General features: G+C 38.2%; 6 protein-coding genes and 1 non-coding gene across 7 annotated transcripts; 6 read left to right on the top strand and 1 right to left on the bottom strand.

Moving 5' to 3' along the window:
* The first annotated feature begins 3,002 nt into the window (after nucleotides 1–3,002).
* Nucleotides 3,003–3,075, top strand: TRNAR-ACG (transfer RNA arginine (anticodon ACG)). The gene has a single exon. It is a non-coding gene; the product is annotated as a tRNA-Arg (tRNA).
* Nucleotides 3,076–8,902: 5,827 nt separating this feature from the next.
* On the top strand, nucleotides 8,903–9,651 carry CPH23 (cuticular protein hypothetical 23). Its single transcript, XM_028311461.1, has 2 exons — nucleotides 8,903–8,966; nucleotides 9,331–9,651. Exons 1-2 carry the CDS (start codon nucleotides 8,955–8,957, stop codon nucleotides 9,592–9,594), a joined length of 276 nt encoding a protein of 91 aa, XP_028167262.1. The 5' UTR covers nucleotides 8,903–8,954; the 3' UTR covers nucleotides 9,595–9,651.
* Nucleotides 9,652–13,044: 3,393 nt separating this feature from the next.
* On the top strand, nucleotides 13,045–14,135 carry CPH22 (cuticular protein hypothetical 22). Its single transcript, XM_028311457.1, has 2 exons — nucleotides 13,045–13,085; nucleotides 13,170–14,135. The coding sequence occupies exons 1-2, from the start codon at nucleotides 13,047–13,049 to the stop codon at nucleotides 14,079–14,081; spliced, it is 951 nt and encodes a 316-aa protein (XP_028167258.1). The 5' UTR covers nucleotides 13,045–13,046; the 3' UTR covers nucleotides 14,082–14,135.
* Nucleotides 14,136–16,496: 2,361 nt separating this feature from the next.
* Nucleotides 16,497–17,084, top strand: CPH21 (cuticular protein hypothetical 21). The gene is made up of 2 exons (XM_028311459.1): nucleotides 16,497–16,547; nucleotides 16,642–17,084. Exons 1-2 carry the CDS (start codon nucleotides 16,536–16,538, stop codon nucleotides 17,059–17,061), a joined length of 432 nt encoding a protein of 143 aa, XP_028167260.1. The 5' UTR covers nucleotides 16,497–16,535; the 3' UTR covers nucleotides 17,062–17,084.
* A 1,826-nt stretch (nucleotides 17,085–18,910) lies between these two features.
* CPH20 (cuticular protein hypothetical 20) lies at nucleotides 18,911–19,802 on the top strand. The gene is made up of 2 exons (XM_028311458.1): nucleotides 18,911–19,029; nucleotides 19,110–19,802. The coding sequence occupies exons 1-2, from the start codon at nucleotides 19,012–19,014 to the stop codon at nucleotides 19,761–19,763; spliced, it is 672 nt and encodes a 223-aa protein (XP_028167259.1). The 5' UTR covers nucleotides 18,911–19,011; the 3' UTR covers nucleotides 19,764–19,802.
* A 943-nt stretch (nucleotides 19,803–20,745) lies between these two features.
* On the bottom strand, nucleotides 20,746–21,637 carry CPH19 (cuticular protein hypothetical 19). Its single transcript, XM_028311475.1, has 2 exons — nucleotides 21,553–21,637; nucleotides 20,746–21,278 (listed from the first exon to the last, which is right to left on the bottom strand). The coding sequence occupies exons 1-2, from the start codon at nucleotides 21,568–21,570 to the stop codon at nucleotides 20,850–20,852; spliced, it is 447 nt and encodes a 148-aa protein (XP_028167276.1). The 5' UTR covers nucleotides 21,571–21,637; the 3' UTR covers nucleotides 20,746–20,849.
* A 1,119-nt stretch (nucleotides 21,638–22,756) lies between these two features.
* On the top strand, nucleotides 22,757–23,366 carry CPH18 (cuticular protein hypothetical 18). Its single transcript, XM_028311474.1, has 2 exons — nucleotides 22,757–22,899; nucleotides 22,988–23,366. The coding sequence occupies exons 1-2, from the start codon at nucleotides 22,882–22,884 to the stop codon at nucleotides 23,294–23,296; spliced, it is 327 nt and encodes a 108-aa protein (XP_028167275.1). The 5' UTR covers nucleotides 22,757–22,881; the 3' UTR covers nucleotides 23,297–23,366.
* Nucleotides 23,367–23,746: the final 380 nt, after the last annotated feature.

Below are 23,746 nucleotides of genomic sequence, written 5' to 3'. Positions count from 1 at the left end.
TCGACTTTGGGTTTGTTGGATTTGTCTTATCGAGCACATTGGTGCTAAATTGTATTGTAATGAGGATCAGTACTGTTGTAGAAAATTCATTAAAACTAGTATCTACGTAAATCTTTAAGACATAAGAAAGATATATCTTTTTGAATTATCCAAATCGGACCATTACTTACGAAGATATTAAGTAATAAACATAGGCCGTTTTTGCCGCTAAAGTCAANAACCAAGGCTCTGATATTGAGATACTATAGACTAAGAGCTGGTGAACGCCAGACCAACGTCATTTTATAAAAGCTGAAAGTTGTCAGCGTATGCTCCCAATATAGGTTAGAATGTTGGTGGATTATGAAGTTTGGGTCATCGTGGCTTTGGCAGCTATCCACGTGGCACGTGCAGTGTAGGGTTCCGTAGTTGTCCGTCGTTACCACAATATATATGTATTTCAGAAGTAAGCGATTACTAAAGTCACTTGTAATATTTTCTTCTAAGGAATTTTTATTAGGTATGAAATTTTATAATACATGAGTAAAACGACTATTACTCTTGAACTAACTGGTGTATTTTAACCGCTATAGTTTTCCTTGAAAGTTCATAAAAAGCGCTATTATGATGAATTTTTCCAGATTTTTTAAGCCAACAGTTTAGTTTTTTTAGACAAAAATTGGCACTTTAAACTTTAACATTTTGCAAACGGATCCCTTAAAATAGAAAAATGGTCTTAGAAATCCCTAAACTATTTTAAAAGACCTATCCAACGATACCCCACACGATGGGTTAGAGTATGAAAAAAAAATTTATCCCCACTTTACATGTACGGGAGCTACCCTAAAATTTTTATTTTTTTCAAAATGTTATTCTACCGTTTTGCCGGCGTGATCAATATACATACCTCCACAAACTTACAGCTCTCTTGTGCCAATAGTTTCCAAGCAAAACCTCGGACAGACAGACATATCGAAACTATAAGGATTCCTGGTCAAGACTACGGAACCCTAAAAACTGTCTGGCAAGGAGTTGGAACTGTCAAAACTGTCTGGCTAAAAAGAGGAATAAATTCCATGCGAGATACAATCTTTCGAAATTACTTGAACCTTGCATACCATTATTTTTTTCGTTTTATTTTAATGTGTTAACGGATTAACGATTAACGTTAACTTGCGTTAAATCTTGCTAAATGTAACGTATTAACGTTTAACGAAGTTAATTTTTTTATTAACGGTTTAACGATTAACGAAGTTAACTATTTGATTAACGGTGCCCAGCTCTGTATGTAATACACAATTATACAAGCTTATAATAATGCTTTGAACAATAGGAATTATTTTAATTCACTTGTATACAGGGCGGTGATTGACTGATTGTGGCCGCCTACGCAAAATTATAAGGCCTCAGCCTCGAACTTAGCGGGCAGCGGGGCGGCGGCGGCGGCGGCGCGGGAGCGGCAGGATCTTATGCGTAAAATCAAATAGACCGGTTCTCGAAAACAGCGGCGCGGCAGCGGCGCCGGAGCGGGCAACGAGCGGGCAGCGGCGAGGGAGCGGGCAACGAGCGGGCAGCGCACTCCTTCTTTTGCCCACAATAAATTGAGCGTTAGGAATAAATTTGAATCGAAATAAAATTGTCGCCGTTGTTCAGACATTTCGTTTGCGAATAAAAACAAATATCTCGACAACACAACCCCGAACACAACACTTCGCCGCTAAAGCGCCGCGCGAGCTGCCCGCTTGTTTCGAGAACGGGTCTGCGTTGCCCGCCCCGCTCCAGCGCCGCGCCGCCGCTCCCGCCCCGCTGCCCGCTAAGTTCGAGGCTGAGGCCTAAAAGACAATTCTATCGATCAATGCTCAAAATAGGAGCTGCTCGAAATAAAATCAAGAAAAATTAGTATTCAATGTTTTTCAACCGAGACGAAGTGTTTCTCCCTCCTCACATAAAATTACATATAATTATAACATGTAGGTACATAAAATTTTGTCTAAGAAAATATCTTAAAGCCATAAATGGGGATTGATGTAGGTTTTGAATTAAGTAAAAAAATACAAAAATATATTTGCCGGTTATTCTGCCAGTTAAGGCAAATCCAAATATTTCACGCATTGGTTCGAGTCCGAGATTGAATACCTATAATTGTTTATAAAGACTTAATCAATATTTTTTGCTCAAATGTTCTAATAAAATAATGTTACTACTTAAACTAAACCTGTGCCCTAATCGAGCGAAACTAGGTAACCTACCCTGTATATCAAATTTATTCATTTGTGAAAAAAGGAAATTGAAAATTCCATAACGCGTTTTCGTGACCAAATGTATTGAAAAGGAAGAAATTGGTAATTCTCAAGCTACTCTTTATAAATACTATTTCATTCACTGTTGACGATAAATACTTATAAATAGCTATTTGATGTTAAAGTTATTTTTAAACTGATCAAGGTTAGTCATGACCTTGATCAGTTTAAAAATAACTTTAGTAAAGACCAGACCATACAAAATGTCTGTTCGTAAATAATAAAATGTAATAATAGGTTAATAATTGTTGATACGAATACCTATAGTTAAAATATGACGACTATAAGTAACTTGTACCTAATTATGAATATGGGTGGATGATATAAATATTCATACAAAAATATATTTTTTTATGAAAACATAACCGATATTGAATATTTTATATGAATACGACGGTACATTTAATTACTTTACTATGTAAATTTTATGGTAGGTACTACCGCGCTTTTTATATAATTTTTATTTCAATAAAACTAAAATAATATTAATTCCCAAAGTAGTCACTAGGTTAACATAAGATTTTTTTTTCATAAACCCAACCAAACAAAGTTCCTCTTTATCGGAAAGTACACAAATAAAAAGTGTAAACATCACAATTACAGGCTATAGACTACTCGTATCCCAACTTAAAAACATGCTAAAGTTAAACTAATGTTAAACTTGTTGTTTATTTTTGTTTTAAGTAGACAAAGTGACCGGCCATTTCAGCCATCTTATCACCGGGCCCTGTGGCGCAATGGATAACGCGTCTGACTACGGATCAGAAGATTCCAGGTTCGAATCCTGGCAGGGTCGCTTGCTTATTTTTATTTTACTACCTAGTTTTTGGCAGTGGCATTTGCCTACAATAGAATTTTGTTGTGGATAGTATTTTTTTGATCTGTGAGTATCGTGACGTGAAGATTTATTAATTTTTACCTTATGACTGTTATACTGCTAAATAAATTAATTTGTTTATTAAGTATTTGTAATTTAATTTCTTTAATGATTAGATTTCATTTAAGTATTCAATAAATGTGTTAATTATTTTTTTTAAATCTCTAACAACATGACAAGTAGGTAAGTATTGCCGATTTCAAACTGCCGTTGCTGTTGCTGCTGCGCTGCTGGTATTTAGAATGTGCCACCTTCATGTGCCAAACGATATTAACCTTTAACTGGTGACAATCGGTCTTACAGGCCAAGAGGAGTCAGTGGAACATCGTTTAAACTCATAAAACTCATTTATTTTTGCAAATAGACTTTTAAAAAGCACTTTTACAGTAGCTTCAACTTTAGTTGCGCCTACGTCGTAGAGAGGGATATTTGCTTCATACCAAATCGGTAAGTTACATCGATGTAAAGTTCGGCAGCGGTCTCTCCGGCCGTTTGTCACCAGTTACGTTACACAAAAACCATGTCCCCAGTTAAAGGTTAATAAACAAAGGCGAAACTATCATTGAATGTTTATATTCACAGCAGGCAAAATACAAATTAGTTTGCCTAATGTTGGTGAAACGTGGTAAAAAGTTTGGTCTTTTTGATCTCAAAAACAACAAAACAAAACAACTCAAGTAACAACAATGTACCTACTTATGGGGTTTCTGAAACTTACACGAGCCAACCCAAGGCAAGCTGAAGCACTGTGCGTCAACAAGCCTTTCTTCATTATAAAACAACACTTTTGTTAAGAACTTTACCTCGACCCGGTAAAAAAGAATTTAAAAGTTGTGGCAAGCGGAAATCACCAGATAAAAATCTTGATATCAGTATCTTATGACTATAAAGGTATGGGCAGTGGGCGGCATAGCAGACTAAATTTTATTAGCACAACTACAACTAGGTACTACAATACTACATAAGATGCCAGTGTTAAGCTTGATGTGCCGTTGTCTGCAAGTACCTAGTTTGAGTTAAGAGTTTGTCAGTAGACGCATGGTATCAACCGCCAAGTTCACCTACATTATGTAGTTTTGTAAGTGAACTTTACATAGAGAAAAATACTTAGGCTGGGTAGCTGGGTTGCACCATCTTACTTTAACTTTGACAAACGTCAAAAATCTGTCAAACTCCATACAAAAAACACCGGTTATTGTTAAAGTTACGGTCAAAGTTAGGTGGTTAGCTTTAACGTTATGAGATACATACGTAACAAGAACGTTTTTGTCCAGTCACAAATAGCGGTTGGTACTTAAATGATATTAATTTTTTTTGTTAATTATCTTAATTTCCATTAAGTAACATGTGAAAACATTCCATATACTGCACTGCATTGCCTCTCATCGATACGGGACACACGTGGAACGTCTGCATATCGTATACAAAGTAAAAGCTCTTCGAGGAATTTGAGACGGGCATTGTGAGATGAGTCTCGCCATCGGGAACTATCCTATCTTGATTAAATTGTATTTGCCGGTATTCTTGGGATGACACGAGCACGGTAAACGTGCCGTTTACATAAAGAAATACAGGAAAACGGGTATATAAAGTATATTTACTTTTCAACGGAATAAAGTGTCAAGTCTTATACTTTTCTGTTGAAAAGTGGTAAACGAGGCAATTCGGATCTGAACCTTTTATTAATTACTTTTATTAAATGAGAACTTATTTAATTGGCCTCCGTTCACTAGGAAAACGTAACTGAACTAAATATTATGAACACTTGATTGTGAGTTCTAACCTGTCGTGAGTTCGATTCCCACATAAGAAGCAGTGATAAAACGTTTTGTGTAGTTGTTCCTGGGTCGGTAAATGATTACTAATTATACCGACCGTCAGTCTGATTGAACCAACTCTGTATAATGTGCTTTAAAGTCCGATACAACGGCGCACTAAGTTGTAACAACTTCATCATCTTTAGGTCATATACTCTCCACTGCAGGAGCATGACTCTTAAATTTACCAGAGGCAAATGAAGGATTTAGCCTACACTCCCCACACTGGCCAAACGGGTTGGGGAGTCGTTGTGTTACAACTTATAATACTTGTTTGGTATTAAGCAGGTAGGTACCTAAGTACTAACTGTATTTAGGTAAGCATGGGTCACCAAAATTTTGCATAAATCATAAAGATATTCAATGAACAGCAGTCATTACAGAATCGTAAAGTAATAAAACAAATGAAAATAAATTCTACGTACTTTTCACAGTCACAGGCATCATTCAGAAATTGCAGCAAAATTACTTCTATCAAAACTACGTAAGACACTACAGTATGCCGTCCCCTGCCGTCGCTTATCTATACTAATATTACGAGACATACTCGTATAAATGCGAAAGTAACTCTGTCTGTCTGTCTCTCTTTCACGCCTAAACCACTGAACCGATTTTGATGAAATTTGGTATAGAGATAGTTTGAGTACCGGGAATGGACATAGGATAGTTTTTATCCCGGTTTTTTAAACAGGGACACGCGCGATAAAGTTTTTCTGTGACAGACAAAATTCCACGCGGGCGAAGCCGCGGGCGGAAAGCTAGTACATTATATTACTTACTTATATTACGTTTCAAATTCAGTCTAGTCTAGCAAACAATACGAAGTGTTTCAAGCGTGGGCGTGATGTTGACTGTCCAGTAACATCTTACAAACATGAGTGTTGCATAAGTGGATTGTGCCGAAAACAGCAGCGGGGGACAATAGATATGTCCCGTGCAGGCGCGTCCCCTGAGCGTGTTGTTCGTAGGACATTGCGCAGTGCTTACTGGATGTGACTGTAATAATATTACATACTATGATGTTTCTGGACATTTTTTGTACCTGTAAGGACTCAACAAACTAAGCCCGCTGCATGGTGTCGGCGGTTTTAATCCAAAATAATCATGTCGACGACTTGTATTTTTTATGGCTTTTGACAAAATCTCAAAAGGTGCGAGTTTGGTGAGAGAGACTGCATTAGTAATACTATACTTATTATTATTCTTTGGTAATTAATAACTACAAAATAATATTTACAAACATATTCATGTCATTATCTTGTTGTTGTCTTATTTAACAGTGCTGAACGGCTTAATGTATTGGACGCCACATGGGGTCACTGTTGACTCCATGGGACTCCTATGGCGTCCCCAAAAAGATTTTCCGTTGTAGGTATCTTTGCAGTACTTAGGTATTATAATAATAATAAAACTGTGTTGATAAAAAGTTTTACAGACAACGTTTAAGGCTATATATTTATAAATTGTGCGGCACTATATCTTTGTATTTTTTCCTAGTTAAATAAAAGCTGAAGAAAGGTCAGCTTTTGTTTTTGCTGTATCGCTCACGTTATTCCAAACAAATGAAAGATCAATTTGGATGATCAATGACGCAGTATAGTAAAAAACACTAAATTAATTTGTTTTCAGCAACTTTGCTCTCAAGAGCGTTTTTACAGTCTTGTAGGTAGGTACAATGTATCCTGAAATATTATCGTAGTAACTTTACTCGTGCCTAGGCTTTCTGTATGTGTTTGTTGACGGATTATGGAAACAATTGAATACAGAGTGAGCATTGTAGAAGGGTGGTATTGAAACCATGTATCTGTTACACAAACATTTCGTAAATCTTTTCATTTAACTCAATTTGGTAATGTATATCGAATAATATCATCATTTACCTAATTTTTAAAATAGCAATTATTTCATTGCAAGACTAAATTATGTAAATAAAAAGGTTGGTCTCTACTTATATCGATATCAATTCGCTATTAGACTATTTATTTAGAATAGTAAATATATTTAATGTAAATACAGACGAACGTGTCTCAGTATAACACTTTCATTTTGATTAAGTTATTAAGGTCAAAGTCAAAGGTAAAAAAATAATAATTAAAAAGCTCATAGCAGACTTATCAACTCGGAAAGGGATCAACACCGTATCACCTTTCGCGCGCTGTCAATCGCGAGGCGAGGCGTTTACGTTGTGTGTGTTGCAGTATTATGGAGTTTCATACAAAGTATACTGACCGCCTAGAGTTGATACGGTTACGATCCCTTTCCGGGTTGATAAATGTTCTACGTCCTTAAAAAACAACGTCAAAGCTTAATACGCAATTAATTGCGAATACCCTTTACCTGGGGTTACGGCTGCCTACGTCAGATCTCGAGGAAAAAGAAAGCACGTTTCACGTGACAAAAGAGGCTATATTCGGTTTCAGCCAGTGGCCTGAAGTCGTGCGTACGTACCCGTTCCGTCGCAACTATGATGCATATTAGAACATGTGAAAACAAATCCTAAACCAACATTGTTTATAGCAATAAACGTACTGACATTTTAAGCCACTATAAATTATGAAAGTTCAGCATAGGGAGTGTAGGCTCAATTCTCTATTTGCCTTTGGCAAATTAGAGAGAGTCGTGCTCCTGCAGTGAAATTTTGACGATTATGAAATTATAGGTACTCAAGACTAGTTTCATAGTCATATTACTTAGCACAAATCAAAGCTGTCACGGCATTGATTAAATATCTATTCCATGTCGCTGAGCATATTTTCTGAATAAGGATCATAAAGTCGTAAAAACATTGTAAAAAATATTGTTGCACGATTATTAGCTACTACACAAGTACGAAACTGAATCTACGTCATGTTCTCTGTGCGTAGTTTTGTGACAAAAATTATGTTGATCAGCCGGGCTAGGATGCGCGCCGTGATAAAATGTTATCGATGATTTTAGACGACAATTGTGATACACGCTTATCGCGGCGCGTAACCTAGGCTTACAGGCGGCACCAGGGTATGCGCCTTAAGTGTGACAAAACTAAATGTGGTATGGAACAAATATTTGTTACATGTGGGAAGCCGAGTAACCTTACCGGACTCTACATTCAGCCAGAAAGCTTTGTTCTTGAAGTATTACGTCCGTAATACGTAATTATTCTAAATTGGTTACCTTTCCATTGTTCACTTACTATTTGAGACTGAAATACACATTAAGTTTGTACGAAAAGTATATGAATAGTTTGTATGGAAAATACCCACGTTAATTGTTTATGTTACTAACAAATAAGAGGCACATTTCCAAATTACGTATAGGTTTCTCTTCTAAACAACTTCACGGCTATTTATACATACCTACCTACAGGATGTCGTTCAATTAGTCTTTAGCTTTTGTAATATATTATTAAATCATAAACGAGTAACCATACTTGACTTACTTGACTTATGGTCCTATGTCCCCTAGATGGGGCAGAGGGCGCCCACAACAGTCCTCCATCTCGTTCGGTCTTGAGCTTCTCGCTTATATAAATCTTTATTAATTAAAACTGTCTCCATCCGCTTTTTATTAAATGGAAGCCTCAATCTTTTAGTAATTCGCCTTCCCTCAATCCTACAAAAATCATTAAAAGCTTTACCATGGTTGCTGAATTTTCCTGTTATTTTCTTAAAAATGAAATTTACATGACATAAAACTTATGTTAGACGAAGCGAACCGATCCAAGTTGCGTTGCCTTTCTGTTGCCAAAGCGCTCGAAATATGGTACAGAGACAGTGTGACCGGACTGAACAAATTGGTCAGCCTTCGATTTCCTTGGAATTGAAATAATGCAGTGATTAATCCCTAAAGGCGATGCTTATTCTCATCACGCCCCGTCAATGTCAGAGACGTTGCCTGCTTCGGAGTCTTGCGCCACACACCCCGTCCTAACTATATAATGGCTCGTTGCATCAGTGGTCAGTACAAGTCCTGTGATAGCGAGACAAAACAAAACACACCAAAATGTTCAAAATCGTAAGTGTGCACAATTCTACGAAAAATAAGAATAAAGTTAAAGGCACATTTTCTGGAAGCTTTTCCGGAAAACAATTTCATTTGTTAGTAGAGAAATAACTGTTTACCTGGAAAACGTAGAGACTTCTTTACTTAGTAAACTCTGATTTAGTTAAAATTGGTCGCATATTTTTAAAGTCTTCATTGATGAATAGCTTTAAGCCCGTATTTTGAGGAAATCAAATAAGCTTTTACATAAAACGTTTTGTAACACCCATTTTTGTGCCAGTGTTAACTTTACCTAATTTACTTGCTTCCTAAAACATAAATGCGATATAAATAATTCTTTACCTAAGTGTAAATCGTGATCTAATTAATATTTCAGATCGCCCTGCTCGCCGCTCTCATCGCCGTGTCGGCCGCCAAACCCCTTGTGGTGAGCGCCCCCCTGGTAGCAGCCCCCGCCCCCATAGTAACTGCCTCCAGCTCGCAGTACTACCACCGGATCAACAACGGCTTCGCAGCATACGTAGCGGCGCCCGCAGCATACGTCGCGTCCGCCGCCCCTGTTGTAGCGTCCCCGTACGTAGCGTCGCCGTACGCTGCGCCCTACGTTGCCGCCCCTGCCGCCTCCATCGTTGCCGTTTAAAATGACTGACTGATGCTGTTTGACTTGTGATATTATGATTAAATAAAATTATTACGTTTCGCATTAAACTTTGTTGTTATTTAATATCAAACTCCTAAAGAGTAATAAAGTACCCTCGTTAGTATGTTACGCCAGCCACTCCCATTGTAGCGCCCCCGTACGTCGCGTCGCCGTACGTCGCGGCGCCGTACGTGGCCGCCCCTGCCGCTACCATCGTTGCTGTTTAACTTGACTGACTGATGCTGTTTGGACTTGTGATATTGTGATTAAATAAAATTATTAAGTTTCGCATTAAACTTTGTTGTTATTTAATATCAAACTCCTAAAGAGTAATAAAGTACCCTCGTTAGTATGTTACGCCAGCCACTCCCATTGTAGCGCCCCCGTACGTAGCGTCGCTAGGTATACGTCACGGCGCCGTACGTGGCCGCCCCTGCCGCTACCATCGTTGCTGTTTAACTTGACTGACTGATGCTGTTTGACTTGTTATATTATGATTAAATAAAATTATTACGTTTCGCATTAAACTTTGTTGTTATTTAATATCAAGCTCCTGAAGAATGTAAGTATGTCGCCCCAACCGCCCCCGTTGTAGCATCCCCGTACGTAGCGTCGCTAGGTATACGTCGCGGCGCCGGACGTGGCCGTCCCTGCTGCTCCCATCGTTGCTGTTTAAAATGACTGACTGATGCTGTTTGGACCTGTGATATTATGATTAAATAAAATTATTACGTTTGGCATTAAACTTTGTTGTTATTTAATATCAAACTCCTAAAGAGTAATAAAGTACCCTCATTAGTATGTTACGCCAGCCACTCCCATTGTAGCGTCCCCGTACGTTGCCGCCCCTGCCGCTACCATAGTTGCTGTTTAACTTGACTGACTGATGCTGTTTGGACTTGTGATATTATGATTAAATATTTCATTTCGCATTAAACTTTACTTTTATTTGAGAACCTATACCGAATTATCAAAGAAAGATAATTATTTATTTATTTAAAAACTTTATTGCACACAATATTACAGAATACAATATTATCAGATTCGAAATAAAATTATCTTACATGGATTTAATTAAAAGCTACGTATTAACTTAAAAAAAGTTTTATTACTCGTAAATAAGTTAAAATTGAACAAAACAAGTAGGTAATTACGTAAAAGCTTCCATGTAAGTAAGTCGAAAACAAGATGATTTATTGTATGATGATGAACTTGAATTAAATAATAAAATATTATGATAAATATTTGTAATCGGAGGCGTAAATTTATAGACGAGCCAAGACGAATATGTTGACCTGCAAGTTCCAGAATGTCCGTCTTTAATAAATAAGGCAAAGCAATATGAGTTACTACACACTTAAGCGGGCCAAATTCAAGAAATTAGACACTTGATCGGCTTCATTTAATTACTGCTGACTGAATAGTTAATATTAAGACAGTATTTACCACGAAAGCCGAACGGTTAAGGGGGCTGGCTGACTCGTGATCCGGGGAACGCGGGTTCAGTCCCGCTCGACTATTGTGGTGAGCTTACTCGTGACACAAGCATATTAAGCTTAGTACGAGGGGTGAACAGGACTAAATTTTATTAAACAACTTGAAAAAATCTAACTGCCTCCTAAAGCGGGACACGAACCCACGACCTTCCGCTTGCCGGGCGACTGCTCTTCGCTATTCGCTCTATTCGCTAAGAATTTTTAATAGCTAACAGGACTTTTTTTAAAATGAGCTCAAATAATATACCCGTTAATGTGTTTAGCAACCCTTTCTGAACATAGGCCTACCCCACTGATTTCCTTTGGTACCTGCGTCCTATGACTGAAATAATGATGACGATGAAGACTTTCTAGCGCTTGTAATATTTTTTTACAAAATAATTCCAAGAAATATTAATTTTGATGATAATTTTAACGATTGCTGTACAATTTCAGACAGTTTATCCTGCTACTTTACATAAACTACTTAGTAATTAATACGTTTAATGTTATTAACGAATTCATATAAACAATAAACATGCCATGCAGTGGCAAGGCTTACCTTTGTTCGTTTTGCATTTAAACTCCAATTACATATTAACAGTAGAGTAGCGCCTCTTAGGAAATCATTCACAAAGTTAGTATAGTAAGATTGCTTGCAGTTGTTCTTTATTAATCTTTATACACCAAAAGCACTAGTACGCCTTATCCAGTATTTTACAAGGATTATGTAAAGTTACATATGAATAACTTAAAATATTAATGATAAAATTAAAGCTTGATTGGTTAAAAACTAAAATTCAAAAAATTACAGTCCAAATTGTGTTTTCAGTTCAGCATACTCGTATGCTGAACTGAAAACACAATTTGGTTTGTAATTTATGGTTATGTTTGCTTTTAGTTTCACCAAATACTAACTTTAAAAAACTATATTAGATGAACGAGTAATGTTTCAAAAATACTACTACGAATGTAGTTTTCAGTGAGATAATCCCTGTATTATTTTATTGTTAGGACAAGTCATTACGATTTGTGTATATTATAGAATGAACGCCTTGTACAGAATTCTTTCACACAGATGCGGGCATAAGATTTCACACATGGATATTTTGTAGGCGTTTGTATTTGCTTATAAGTATTTATTTCTTGTAGTATAAAAGACGTATCTGTTTAAAGATTATTTATTATACAACTCACAACCCGAAAATTCAAGAAAAACAGAATTAACGTACCTCTTCAGCCATGTAACATTTCACCAAAAGAAATGATAAATTTTCTACAGCTGTCGTCTCCCCGGGGTATTTGGAAGAGATTGTTTTCTAGTATACGTAAGACCGTGCGAATTGTGATGTGCTATAACTATTTGTATTCCAGATGATTTTCAGTTTTAAAGAATGAAGAGTAAATTGTCTATCGTTTTTATAATTACTTTCCCAGATGGGAAACCTCTGAATTTGGCATTTTCACCGAACTAGGGCGGGTACACCCTTAGAGATATTGTCACCGTTTAAACATTATACCAAATTGGGGATTGACCTAAAAAAAGGTAAACAGTTTGAGCCTAAATTTCCTTTGTGACGGGCAAGCCCAAGACAATAAAGTTTTATTGCGTGAAACCTCAAATTACCTGTTAAAAACCCGTTTTGGGTTGAAACTTGTTACGAATGAGGCTGCGTTGAAATTAATGATACTAAGGTACATTAAGAACCTATTACGAACGAGCAGTACATGTTAAATACTTTTAATTAGATTATTCGAAAAACACCGCCTTTAGGTGCTTTCCCAATGGCCCATAATGTGTATTATTATTCCTTCGACGTTTCAATACGATTTTCGTACCCATCAAGGTCCCTGTCCTTACCCATTGAAACATTAGGTATTCCGGTACACCCGCAACGTTGCCTCACCACAATGCAAAATTTGTTACACCTATATAAAAGAGAGGGCTACAATTTCTAGCGTCCGCATTATAATTTCATGGGTGTCATGCGACGGGACTCTGCCATGATTCGATCGGTACTATCAATAAACATATTTTAAGCATCAATAAGAAAGTAAACACATGTAAATAACCATTCTAANCATTTAAATTTGTTTCAGGTAATAGCGCTGTTTGCCCTGTGCGGCGCTGTGCAAAGCTCGGTCGAGCATGGCCAAGCAGTGTTCCCCGTATTCCCTGTTGCTCAGCAAATACCACCTCCTGTTGTGACATCTGCCAGCTCGCAATACTTTGAGAGAACGTTCAACCGACTTATCGCACCGCCTGTTATACCAGTCGCCCCTGCACCTCCAGTGTTTGTCCAGCCAACGCCAAATGCAGTACCAATAGCACCATCTCCATCGCCAGGCGAACCAGTTCAACCTAACATAGCCATTGCCGTAGCAACTGCCCACGCAGCCGCACCAGTAGCCACCATACTTCTGCCCCCGTACCCGTTTGGACCACCACCGACCATAGGCTTTATTCCTCCATCGCCACCGATCAACGTCCCTGATGAGTCCCGGAAAGAATCAACTACACAACCGACTACGAAAGTTGAAACGAAAGCTACTACACGACAACCCGAAGCGACGACGCCTCTACCAGCGAGTTCTGACAACAGCTTCTCCCAAGCACTTCCCTCCAACCAGAACATCAACTTCAAGCAGTTTTACGGGCCCCCACCCCAATTGCCGCCACAAATGAAGCCACAAAAGGTGAAGACGTCTGTGGAAATTGTGCCTGTGCCCTTGACTTACATAGCGCCACCACCTTTGAAACTTCAAGCGGTCAAGACTGTGAAACACTATCACACGTATGTGCCATTGAAATCCAAGCTGATTATCAGACCTGTGCATTCTCATTCGCATCCAATAAGGATTGTTCGAAGGCCAGTGAGATTAGTTCATAGAGTGCCACTGTCGGACAGAATAGGAAGTGCCCCTAATGTAAGAAGACCTATGTCAAGGGAAATTGAACCGACCACCTTCAGTCCATTCGTGAGGTCTGCCACCAAGCCCCCACGTGTATGAAAAACAGTTAATTGTATAATAGATAAAAAAATCACACTTGTTAATATATCTGCACATTGTAAATATAAATGAGGTTAACCAATTGTAAATAAAAATATTTATACTTTTTTACATTATGATTTTCTATAAAACTCCTATAAGAAATGTTTAGGCAATTAACATTTATAGTTTAATGTTTTATATTATGTTAATAGTACTTTAATAACAGAATATAAAACATTAATTTCTAAGGTAATATACTTCACTTAACAGGATAAAACATAAATAAATTAATAGAAAATACCCTTTATATAGCTACTCCAGCAATTTTTATGAAGTCTATTTATCTATCTGGTAACGAAGATAAACCAACTACCACTCAGCAAACATTTATAAAGTAGGTATGGACGACGGCACGTCAAGCTACATATACTGTGGGCTCTTTATGTCCTTGTAATAAGGATGACTTTTCAACAAAAATGTGTAGTATGATGTGCTGTATCTGTACTTGAAGTAGGTATACTGACATACCGGATCCATTGCACATTGCTTATTCAGGGAAATGAAAAAGCTGTAAGTTACACAGCACAGTACACTCGTAGTACTGACACTCGTAATGATGACAGCACATCAAGTTTTACTGCAGCGTCTGCTTTAGTTGTAATCAGTGCTATTTTGAAGCTCATACTCGTACAATTTTTTGGTTTCCCTGGGAAACTCTAAGGCTGGGTTGCACCATCTTACTTTAACTTTAACAAACGTCAAAAATCTGTATAACTATATAAAATATGAATAAGTAACGTCAAAAACGTTAAAAATATGTATAAATATATAATAACTCCATATAAGAAGCACCGGTTATCGTTATAGTTACGGTTAAAGTTAGGTGGTACAACTCAGCCTTAGAATTAATGTAATTAAAACCTTGTGTTACATAAACCATACATAGTGGTTAATCTATTATTGCTTCACTATAATAATATGTTTTCCAAACAAAATAAAATAAAATAAAATAAATAAATAATAAATTTATAGTTAATTCGTGTTAAGAAAATAGTAAAACTGTCGTAATAATCAAATTGTCCGAACTTAATTACTTCAAAATTAAATGGTCAACGTGAACACGGCTTTCTAAAATTACTATGATCTAATTGGTCAAACGGCGTTTCTTAATTTAGAAAATCACTATTTTCTTAACGCGAATGCACTATAGTAATAAATTATAGCCACAATAGCCGAATGGTGAAGGGGTCGGAGTGGCCGACTCGAGATCCGAGGAACGCGGGTTCGAATCCCACCGCCGCTCGACTATTGTGGTGAGCCCACTCGTAACACAAGCTTATTTAGCTTAACACGAGGGGCTAATGGGACTATTAGTAATTTGGGCAATACAAATTGCTAATAATCTTTAAAAAAAAATTAAGTGAAATTATATTAAACAAATACAATTTTATTTTTTTACATGTTCTTCAATTACCTACAGAGAATTGAACCTACTACTATTTACAAATTGAGTTCATTAAACCATAAGCCAGTCTAAACATAAAAATCGGCCACAAGTATCTACTCATTTCCACGTTGTGATTTTAATAACTCATTTTTTTATAATTCAGATTAAATAATACTTAATTTCAAGAAAATGGAATGGAGATCATCCTCTTCCATGAAAATTTTCGTAGTTTTAATTATACAGTTGTCAAATAGCCTTCTTCAGCCTAACCTTATACACCAAAATCATTCAATCAATTATTGTATTTTCTTAAATCCCAAGTTAATTTAATTATTTTAATGATTCCATTTTAATTTCTTGAAAAACGTAGTTCTATTCCACAGAGTTCATTTATCATAAGCACCATCCTGTATTTTTATTGCATCGATCGTTAGGGTTAAGTATAAGGATAAAATCTCTCTAACAAACTTGATAAATCAAATGAAAGGAAAACCATGAAAATGTATGAATGTAGCCAGATTGAAATCTCCATCGCCACAGTTCGTTTGTTTTTCACGAATAGATAAATTTTCGCTTTGAATAAGATAGGCTATAAAAATATGGTGCGGAAATAAAAAATGGAATGAAGTGTTGACGATATGAAACCTTTTTTTTATTATAACAAAAACAGTGAAATTATTCATGGTTTGCAGTGAAATCTTATTAATATGTCTAACAATAACGTGCCGGCGACTTCAATTGAGATTCCATACAAACGGATCTAAGCGTCCATCAAAACTGCGATGTTGCCGGCTGATTATTTTCAAAACCGGCTAACTGCCCCGATGCCACATTACCTTAAACCATGCTGTAATGACATGCGTCCCCGTTGCGTGCCCTGAGTTTTACTAGCCTCTGCAATACTATGACGAAACGGCATACAAGGTGAATCTTGCAGTCTTTTGTTTGTATAAAAGGTAATGTCGTCAAACAGTTAACATCACACTCGCATCCTCTCTTCGACAGAGACAACCCAATCTAGCAAAATGTACAAGATTGTAAGTGCTCTTACAATATAAATTATGACTTATCAAATATTATAGAGGTTGTAAAAATATTTCTTAAACATACTAATAATAACTATCTTTACAGACTTTCTTCCTCGCCACCCTCGCCCTGGCTGCTGCCAAGCCCAGCATTGCCCCAGCTGCCGTCGTAGCCCCAGCTCCACTAGTGGCTGCCCCTGCTCCACTAGTCGCTGCCCCTGCTCCATTCGTCACCGCCTCAAGCTCACAATACATCTCCAGAAACTACAACGGGGTCTACGCTGCCGCTCCATTAGTAGCTGCACCCGTAGCTGCGCCCCTAGTGGCTCCTGCTGCTAAAATTGTTGCTCCTGCCCCAGTCGTAGCAGCAGCTGCTCCACTTGTAGCCCCAGCAGCGAGATTCGTTGCCCCAGCTGCATATGCCCCTGCTGCGTACGCTGCAGCTCCTGCTTTCGCCTACGCTCGGTATGCTGAGCCCTTCGCGCCTTATTACGCCGCTCCTGCCCCCATTGTCGCCCTTAAATGAGCCAAATCAAGACTGATATAGACCCAATGTATTAATAAATTTGTATCTTGTACATAAACTTGATTTTATCATTACTTTTTTCCTATAGATTTAAGGGGCTAAAAATCGTGTCTTACAAGATTTTTCTAGACGAATTTCCTGGAAGTTTCTGATAGTTTTAAAGGAATTACGTATGCCATTGTTTACATGTGTAGGCGGCCGGCCTGTGGTTTTGGGAGTTGGAGTTTCAAGGAAGTTTCCCAGTGGGCCTTGGCTAAAGTAAATAAGTCCTCAACAATGCCTCCAGACCTTGTTACGCAAGAAGCCTTAGTAGGACAAAAGAAACAATTGAATTAAGTGATTTATTTCTGGACGTTACAATACGTCAGACGCTTGGTTCTATGAAACATATTTTAGTAAACAAGCTATTAATGTGAAACACAATTTAATAATAATAACATTAAGTTAGCTCCTACAAAGTTTCAAGATACAAACAGAGAATAAACTCATTATTCAAATGGAAGATGAAAATAAAATGCTGCTAGACGTTATACACACAGACTGAGATACAACATTAATTCAATAAGTATTGTTACAAAACAATTTAATAATTTGTAGAGTCGAGTATCTAAGAGAAGCGTAAATAGATCTCAGCCCACTTTCGGATTACAGACGATGAATTTAGGCTATTTTGAAAATAAAGGGTGTCATATTTTAGGTCAACAGTAGAAGTTGGTTAAATACGTTCGGATACAAAATCTAAATCTGCCTTTTAATATGATTTTCTAGTTATTTAGTAATACACCTAACGCGCATAAATAATGATCAGTAAGTATATTAGTTTCCACTTAAAATTTAAGTAAAGACACAATGGCATGGTGATCTCTTTTGTATCTCAAATGAGAGTCATAAAAATTTAAGTAATTTGCACTAAATGCGGATCGTTTACTACTTTTATTTGTAGAAGTCAAATTAAAACTCCGCTTTTCATAACTCAGTTCGTATCACTTCGAAAATTATACTACACTTTACTGGCGCGTATCCGAACGCTATCTATTTCTCCTCGGATCGTCGTCTGAATACAAAGCACTCGAGCCGTTTGAGCCAATTAGGATTCGATTTAAACATGGTTATTCTGCTCGCCCTGCATAATATTGGGGGCGTCCTTCGGCCGTGGTCTGATTTGTGTCAAGTGTTACGTCTGAGAGTATTTATGCTCCTCTTTGATTTTGACGTAATTTGAATTTATAACGGAGTTCTACCTCGCGGATCGTGACTAGCGTAGTTTAAATTTAAAGTGGAGATAACTAGGTTTACTATTAATTAAGAAAAATATTCATTTTGTATCTATATTTATAGAAAAAGCAAGACGCAAACCTACATAAATAAGAATAGATGTTCCTTTGCAAAAAAATTACCTANGCCGCTAGTTCAGTGATAAACAATTCGGTCGAACCTGAGAACTACTGTTGGAAGTTATGTGTATATGCTTAACATTTCATTAACAACTAAGCACTAACTTAACAAACTATGGGATCAAAAAAATACAATGAAAACAGCTTGTACTTAAATTACTCGGTAAATGAAGTTGCAATTTTTACAAAGAGATAATAAATTGTTCGCTTAACCAGTCACCTTGTATATCTATGAAACTAAAACCAATACTGTCTATTTATGACTCTTATAATGATATTATAAGTGATAAAGTGATTACAAAACGGACCCTATAAACGACCTTTTGTTATATAACACAACTACCGATGGTCAGTTAGAGTCATATTCGGTAATCGATGGTGTCCGTGCACCTATTTGAGTATGCAAGCGTCCTGCCTATGGAAAGTGAAACCTATGGTGACTAAACGGTCGTAATGCTTGCAACAGTTGTACTATATAACGACATGTGACACATTCATCAATACATTCCTACATTGATAGTCGACTAATCAAGTCGCTTCACTAAATACATACATAATGTCGTTACTAAGACTAGTGAGTATCCCGTTCAATCAAAAAGAATGATAGCTAATCAATAATTCAGCAGAAATTAATAATGCTTTATTCAATTACAGGTCATCTTCGCTGCCGCAATCATAGCTAGCAATGCTAGCGGGATTGGCCACCTCGTTCCAGCAGTGAAATCCTTCCCTATAGTGCGGTATGCACCGTTCTACAACTTTCCTGGAGGTGTAAGATCTATACACGCCGTGGCTCCAGCACCAATTTTACCGGCTCCAGCACCAGTAGCCCCAGCTTTTGCTGCTGCTCCAGCGTTCCCCGTGCCATTGGCTGCTCCAGCCTTCGCACCGGCTCCTGCCCCAGTGTTTGCCCCAGCGCCCACTCCAGTATTTGCACCAGCTCCAGTTCCTGCTCCGGCTTTCGCCCCAGCGCCTGCCTTCGCCCCTGCTCCAGTTTTTGCTCCAGCGCCCGCTTTTGCTCCAGCTCCCGCCTTTGCCCCAGGTCCTGTCTTCGCTCCGGCTCCTGTATTACCCAAGCTTGCTCCAGTGATCCCACCCCTACCACCACTAGCGGCTCGTGCCGTTCCAGTGCTGCCCTCTGTGCCATTCGCTCCTGTTGTGAGAGCTGTCGCGCCCGCCCCCCCTCCATTATTCGCCCCAGCCCCCGTCGCGATCGCCAAAGCAATCCCTTTTAACCCTTACCATAGATTTGTGGCGCCAGCGCCTGCGATACCAGCACCATTCTTCAAACAGGTCGCATGGAAGTGAATCTAGTCTTGTAACGTACTCAGTGTAGAAATTTGTTGTTGTTGTTTATTGTTATTGTTTTAGTCATAGCTAGGAACATTTTGTAATAATTTGTAAATAAATAAAATCAATTTTATAATGCGTGCTTATAATTTAAATACTTCCATTAAGACACATAATAGACGTTATTAAATACTCGTATGTTACACGTGACCTACTTTTACAAAGAGACTGAATCAAAGTAATGAATAAGATTTTGCTTCACATATTGAGAGACCTACATTCGCCACAATTAGATGAGATACGTGATATTCATTAATTCAAGCAATTTAAGCAAAATAATCACACGTTAGATCCACTCTGAGTATTTAAGAGTAATTTATTAAAGTTCCTTGTCCAAATTCCATAATTATTAAAAATCTTATTTTGTGACATAAAAAAACATTAAAATTTAAATGATTTGTGTTCCTAATGTTCAATAAATTGACGATTCATCGTACTGCGTTTTGAAGTCAACATTTTAAGAGGATAATACGCCCGTATTCACAAACGATGCTTGCTTAAGTGAAGCAGCAAATTGAACGCACAGCGTTGAATAGCTCTGTGATTGGTTCGTGTGTCATCCTGTGCGTCCACGCGCACTGTGAGACCTCATAGTAATGTCTGTGAATACGTGCGATAGTTAATTTAGTATGCTCGATTGATGTAGGTAATTTATAATATCGCCAAAACCATCCTTAAATCATTATTTATTATACTCCGTGCAGTTTTGTAAATTCTATTTTAAAACACTTCTGCAAAGTTGAAGTAGCAAAATAGCCCAGTTGCGTTTGCATAAAAATAATACAAAAGCGTAGGAAGATAACTCAGAAATCTTAGAATATTAAAATGTTGGATTCCGTTGAAAGCAATCAGCTGTATGCTTTCAAGCATTATTAAAACCCTTGAAGGGTCCTTCTTACATCGTATTATTATTTAAAAAAAATATATAAACAAAAACATATTTAATTGCAATTATTTATTTATCATATAAAAATCATAACAAAACAACAGTCATATTATAAAACTAGAATTTTTCTAAAGAAAGGTCAGTCTGTTTTCTTTAATCTATCGTACGAACGCTGGGGCGCCCAAGTAAGGCGAGCGGAGGAGAGGAGCAGAGTAAGGGAAAGGTGCGGCGTAGGGCGCAGGGCCGGCGAAGGCAGCAGGGGCGGCGTATGCAGCAGGAGCGGCTAATGCAGCAGGGGCAGCGTATGGAGCAGGGGCGGCGTATGCAGCAGGGGCGGCGTATGCAGCAGGGGCGGCGTATGCAGCTGGGACGGCTAAAGGCGCTGGCACTGGCCCTGCGATGTACGGGGCAGAAGCGTAAGGGTAGATAGCTCTGTTGACCACGCTGACTTGAGACGCGAATGGAGGAACGTTCGGTGGTATGGAGTGCGCGTAGCCAACAGCTGCTGGCGCCACAAGAGGGGCAGCTACTGCTGGGACAGCGCTGGATTCAGCACCCATGGCGAAAGCCGCAGCAATCAGTACGATCTGTTGAAAAAAATACACATCAATGGTTTTCGTAGAAAAAGTTTAAAGTACATTACAGTAAAGGTAAGATAATTTGACTGTAAAAAGCTAGAAATATAGGCACTTAACATCCATTACACAGAAATAGATGCCGTCTGGAGATAAAAATAGTTTTCAAGTGTACAAAGGAGTTGTTTAGAAGTCAGCTATAATTATCAAAGGCATTTTTATCCCGTTTCCAAATCGACCCTTGGAGTATAGTTATTTTATTAATAGGTAATTGCTGGAAACTTACAGATTTGAAAGAAAACATTTTGCTTGTTATGCTGAGGACCTTCTTTGTCGAGGTAAAGACTTGTTGTGTGTTTATCGAAACATTGCGATCCTTTTATATGTCGTTTATTGTGATTCAGATAACGTGGTGCAAATTGAACATTTGACGTATTGCGGCAGTCACTTGGGATTCGCAGAGGCACGCGCGGAGAAATGGAGCACATTGGGAAACGTTGATCCGTTGTGAAATTTTTCTTTGTAAGGTAATGTGCGATGCAACTACGATGCATTTCACGCAACTCAATCGAAACCTCAAAGACAAATGTAAGCCGTTCGACAAATCCGGTACAAGTTAACACGAGGGACTTTTAGGCTGAGTTGCACCATCTTGCTTTTTAATAAACGTCAAAAATCTGTCAAACTCCATACAAAAAACACCGGTTATCGTTATGGTTACGGTCAAAGTTTGGTGGTGCAACTCAAACTTAATAGTCTCTAATTAAAGTTATGAACTACTAGCATGATTGCTACTCCATTTATAGAAGAGTATTTTTGTATCAATATGATGGTATTTTAATCATACTCTTTAACAACATACCTACTGTAATACCTGAGCCACATACAAAAATGCGTCTATATTGCTCCAATTTTTCGTGTCAAAGTAGGCTTTGCGGTGATTAAATCTTTTTACTAGTTTATCAACTTTATGTCACAAGACTGAACCAGAAACGCAACACTATTTCAAAGAAAGATCTCAACGATTTATAGAGCAATATCAACTCACATGCTTGAATACGAGTATAACAGAACTCATAAGATTATGAAATTGCAAGGTTTAAGTCTACCTAGGTACTTTAAAAAATTCAGTTCTAAATGACAACATTTTATTGATTTCAATGTCTGTTGTATTATCAAAGTACCAGGACCACCTTATTGTCTACCATTAATTCCTGCACATAGCGATCATTATAATTTCGTCCATTTGCGACGACAGTGTGACATCTTCAATTAGATTAACACAGAAGATGTCACGTTGTCGTCGCAAATGGACGATTTGAGTCTTATGAATGATGAGTCGCCCCAATAGTTTTCCCTTTTGGCACTTACATAACGGCCAGTGAAATTGTTCTACACAAAGTCGAAATTAGAATGCACAGCCCGTCTACGCAGTCTGGGTCAAAAATCGTGGTGCCAGCGATGTCCTGCGCATTGCTTAGCTACGCATGCGTCGTGATATTGCTCAATGGAATCGGTTCAGTATAAAACATGATGATGGCCTGAAGACAGCACAGTCCATCGGATTCACTAGTACAGTTTAGTTTGTGAGCAGTCACACAAAAACCCAAGCAAAATGATCGCCAAATTCGTTGTAAGTTTTACGAATTTTTCTCGACCAATTTACTAAATTGAAATTTTGTAACTTGGTTTGGATAATACAATTTGGTTCTTCTTCACAGATCGTCCTGGCTCTCGCCGTAGCCGCCAACGCTGGCGCAATCCCCTTGGCCGCTCCTGCCGCCGTCGTCGCCGCTGCCCCCGCGGCGTACGTCGCGCCTTACGCCAGCTCATACTCCGCCCACGCCGTCAACCACGCCGTTGCGACCCCCTACGTAGCCGCCCCCGCGGCCCCCCTCGTCGCGGCCCCAGCAGCCCCCCTCGTTGCGGCCCCAGCTGCCCCCTACGTTGCAGCCCCTGCAGCGCCAGTTGTGGCCGCCGCTGCCCCCTACTACTCCGCTAGATACCTCGCCTCCCCCTACTACCTATAAACGAATTTGGTGACATCATTGCCTTAGTGACTTGCTCAAATGTATTGTTATTATATGAGATTCTAAACTATCCTTGTGTTTTCTTGCATTCGTAATTGGTAAACCAATTTGGCACCGACTCCAAGCCTGCAAGGGAGAACTTCATCAGACCAGACTTAATGATAATAAATAATAATATACCTAGTGACTTTATCAGAGCCATATGAGTATCAGTGTTCATAAAACTGATGGTTTATTTTTGTGCATCATATTCCTATTCTTAGAACTGTCAAAATAATCGATCATCTTGTCAACATCTAGTTAAAATGTTAGACTACATTTGGCTAACATAATATCCCTACGTAAGTAAGCAGGTAGGTAAATTCCGTACCGCGCGGGAATAACTTGACATCTCGACCTGCACTTTTTTTTTATTAGCTTAAGCGCTTCCTCTACCTTATACCCTACTGG

Source organism: Ostrinia furnacalis, unplaced genomic scaffold (assembly GCF_004193835.3).
Source record: "Ostrinia furnacalis isolate ACB-3 unplaced genomic scaffold, ASM419383v2 OfSCF3323, whole genome shotgun sequence".
Classification (NCBI taxonomy): domain Eukaryota; kingdom Metazoa; phylum Arthropoda; class Insecta; order Lepidoptera; family Crambidae; genus Ostrinia; species Ostrinia furnacalis.
This window is presented reverse-complemented; position numbering and strand designations above follow the sequence as displayed.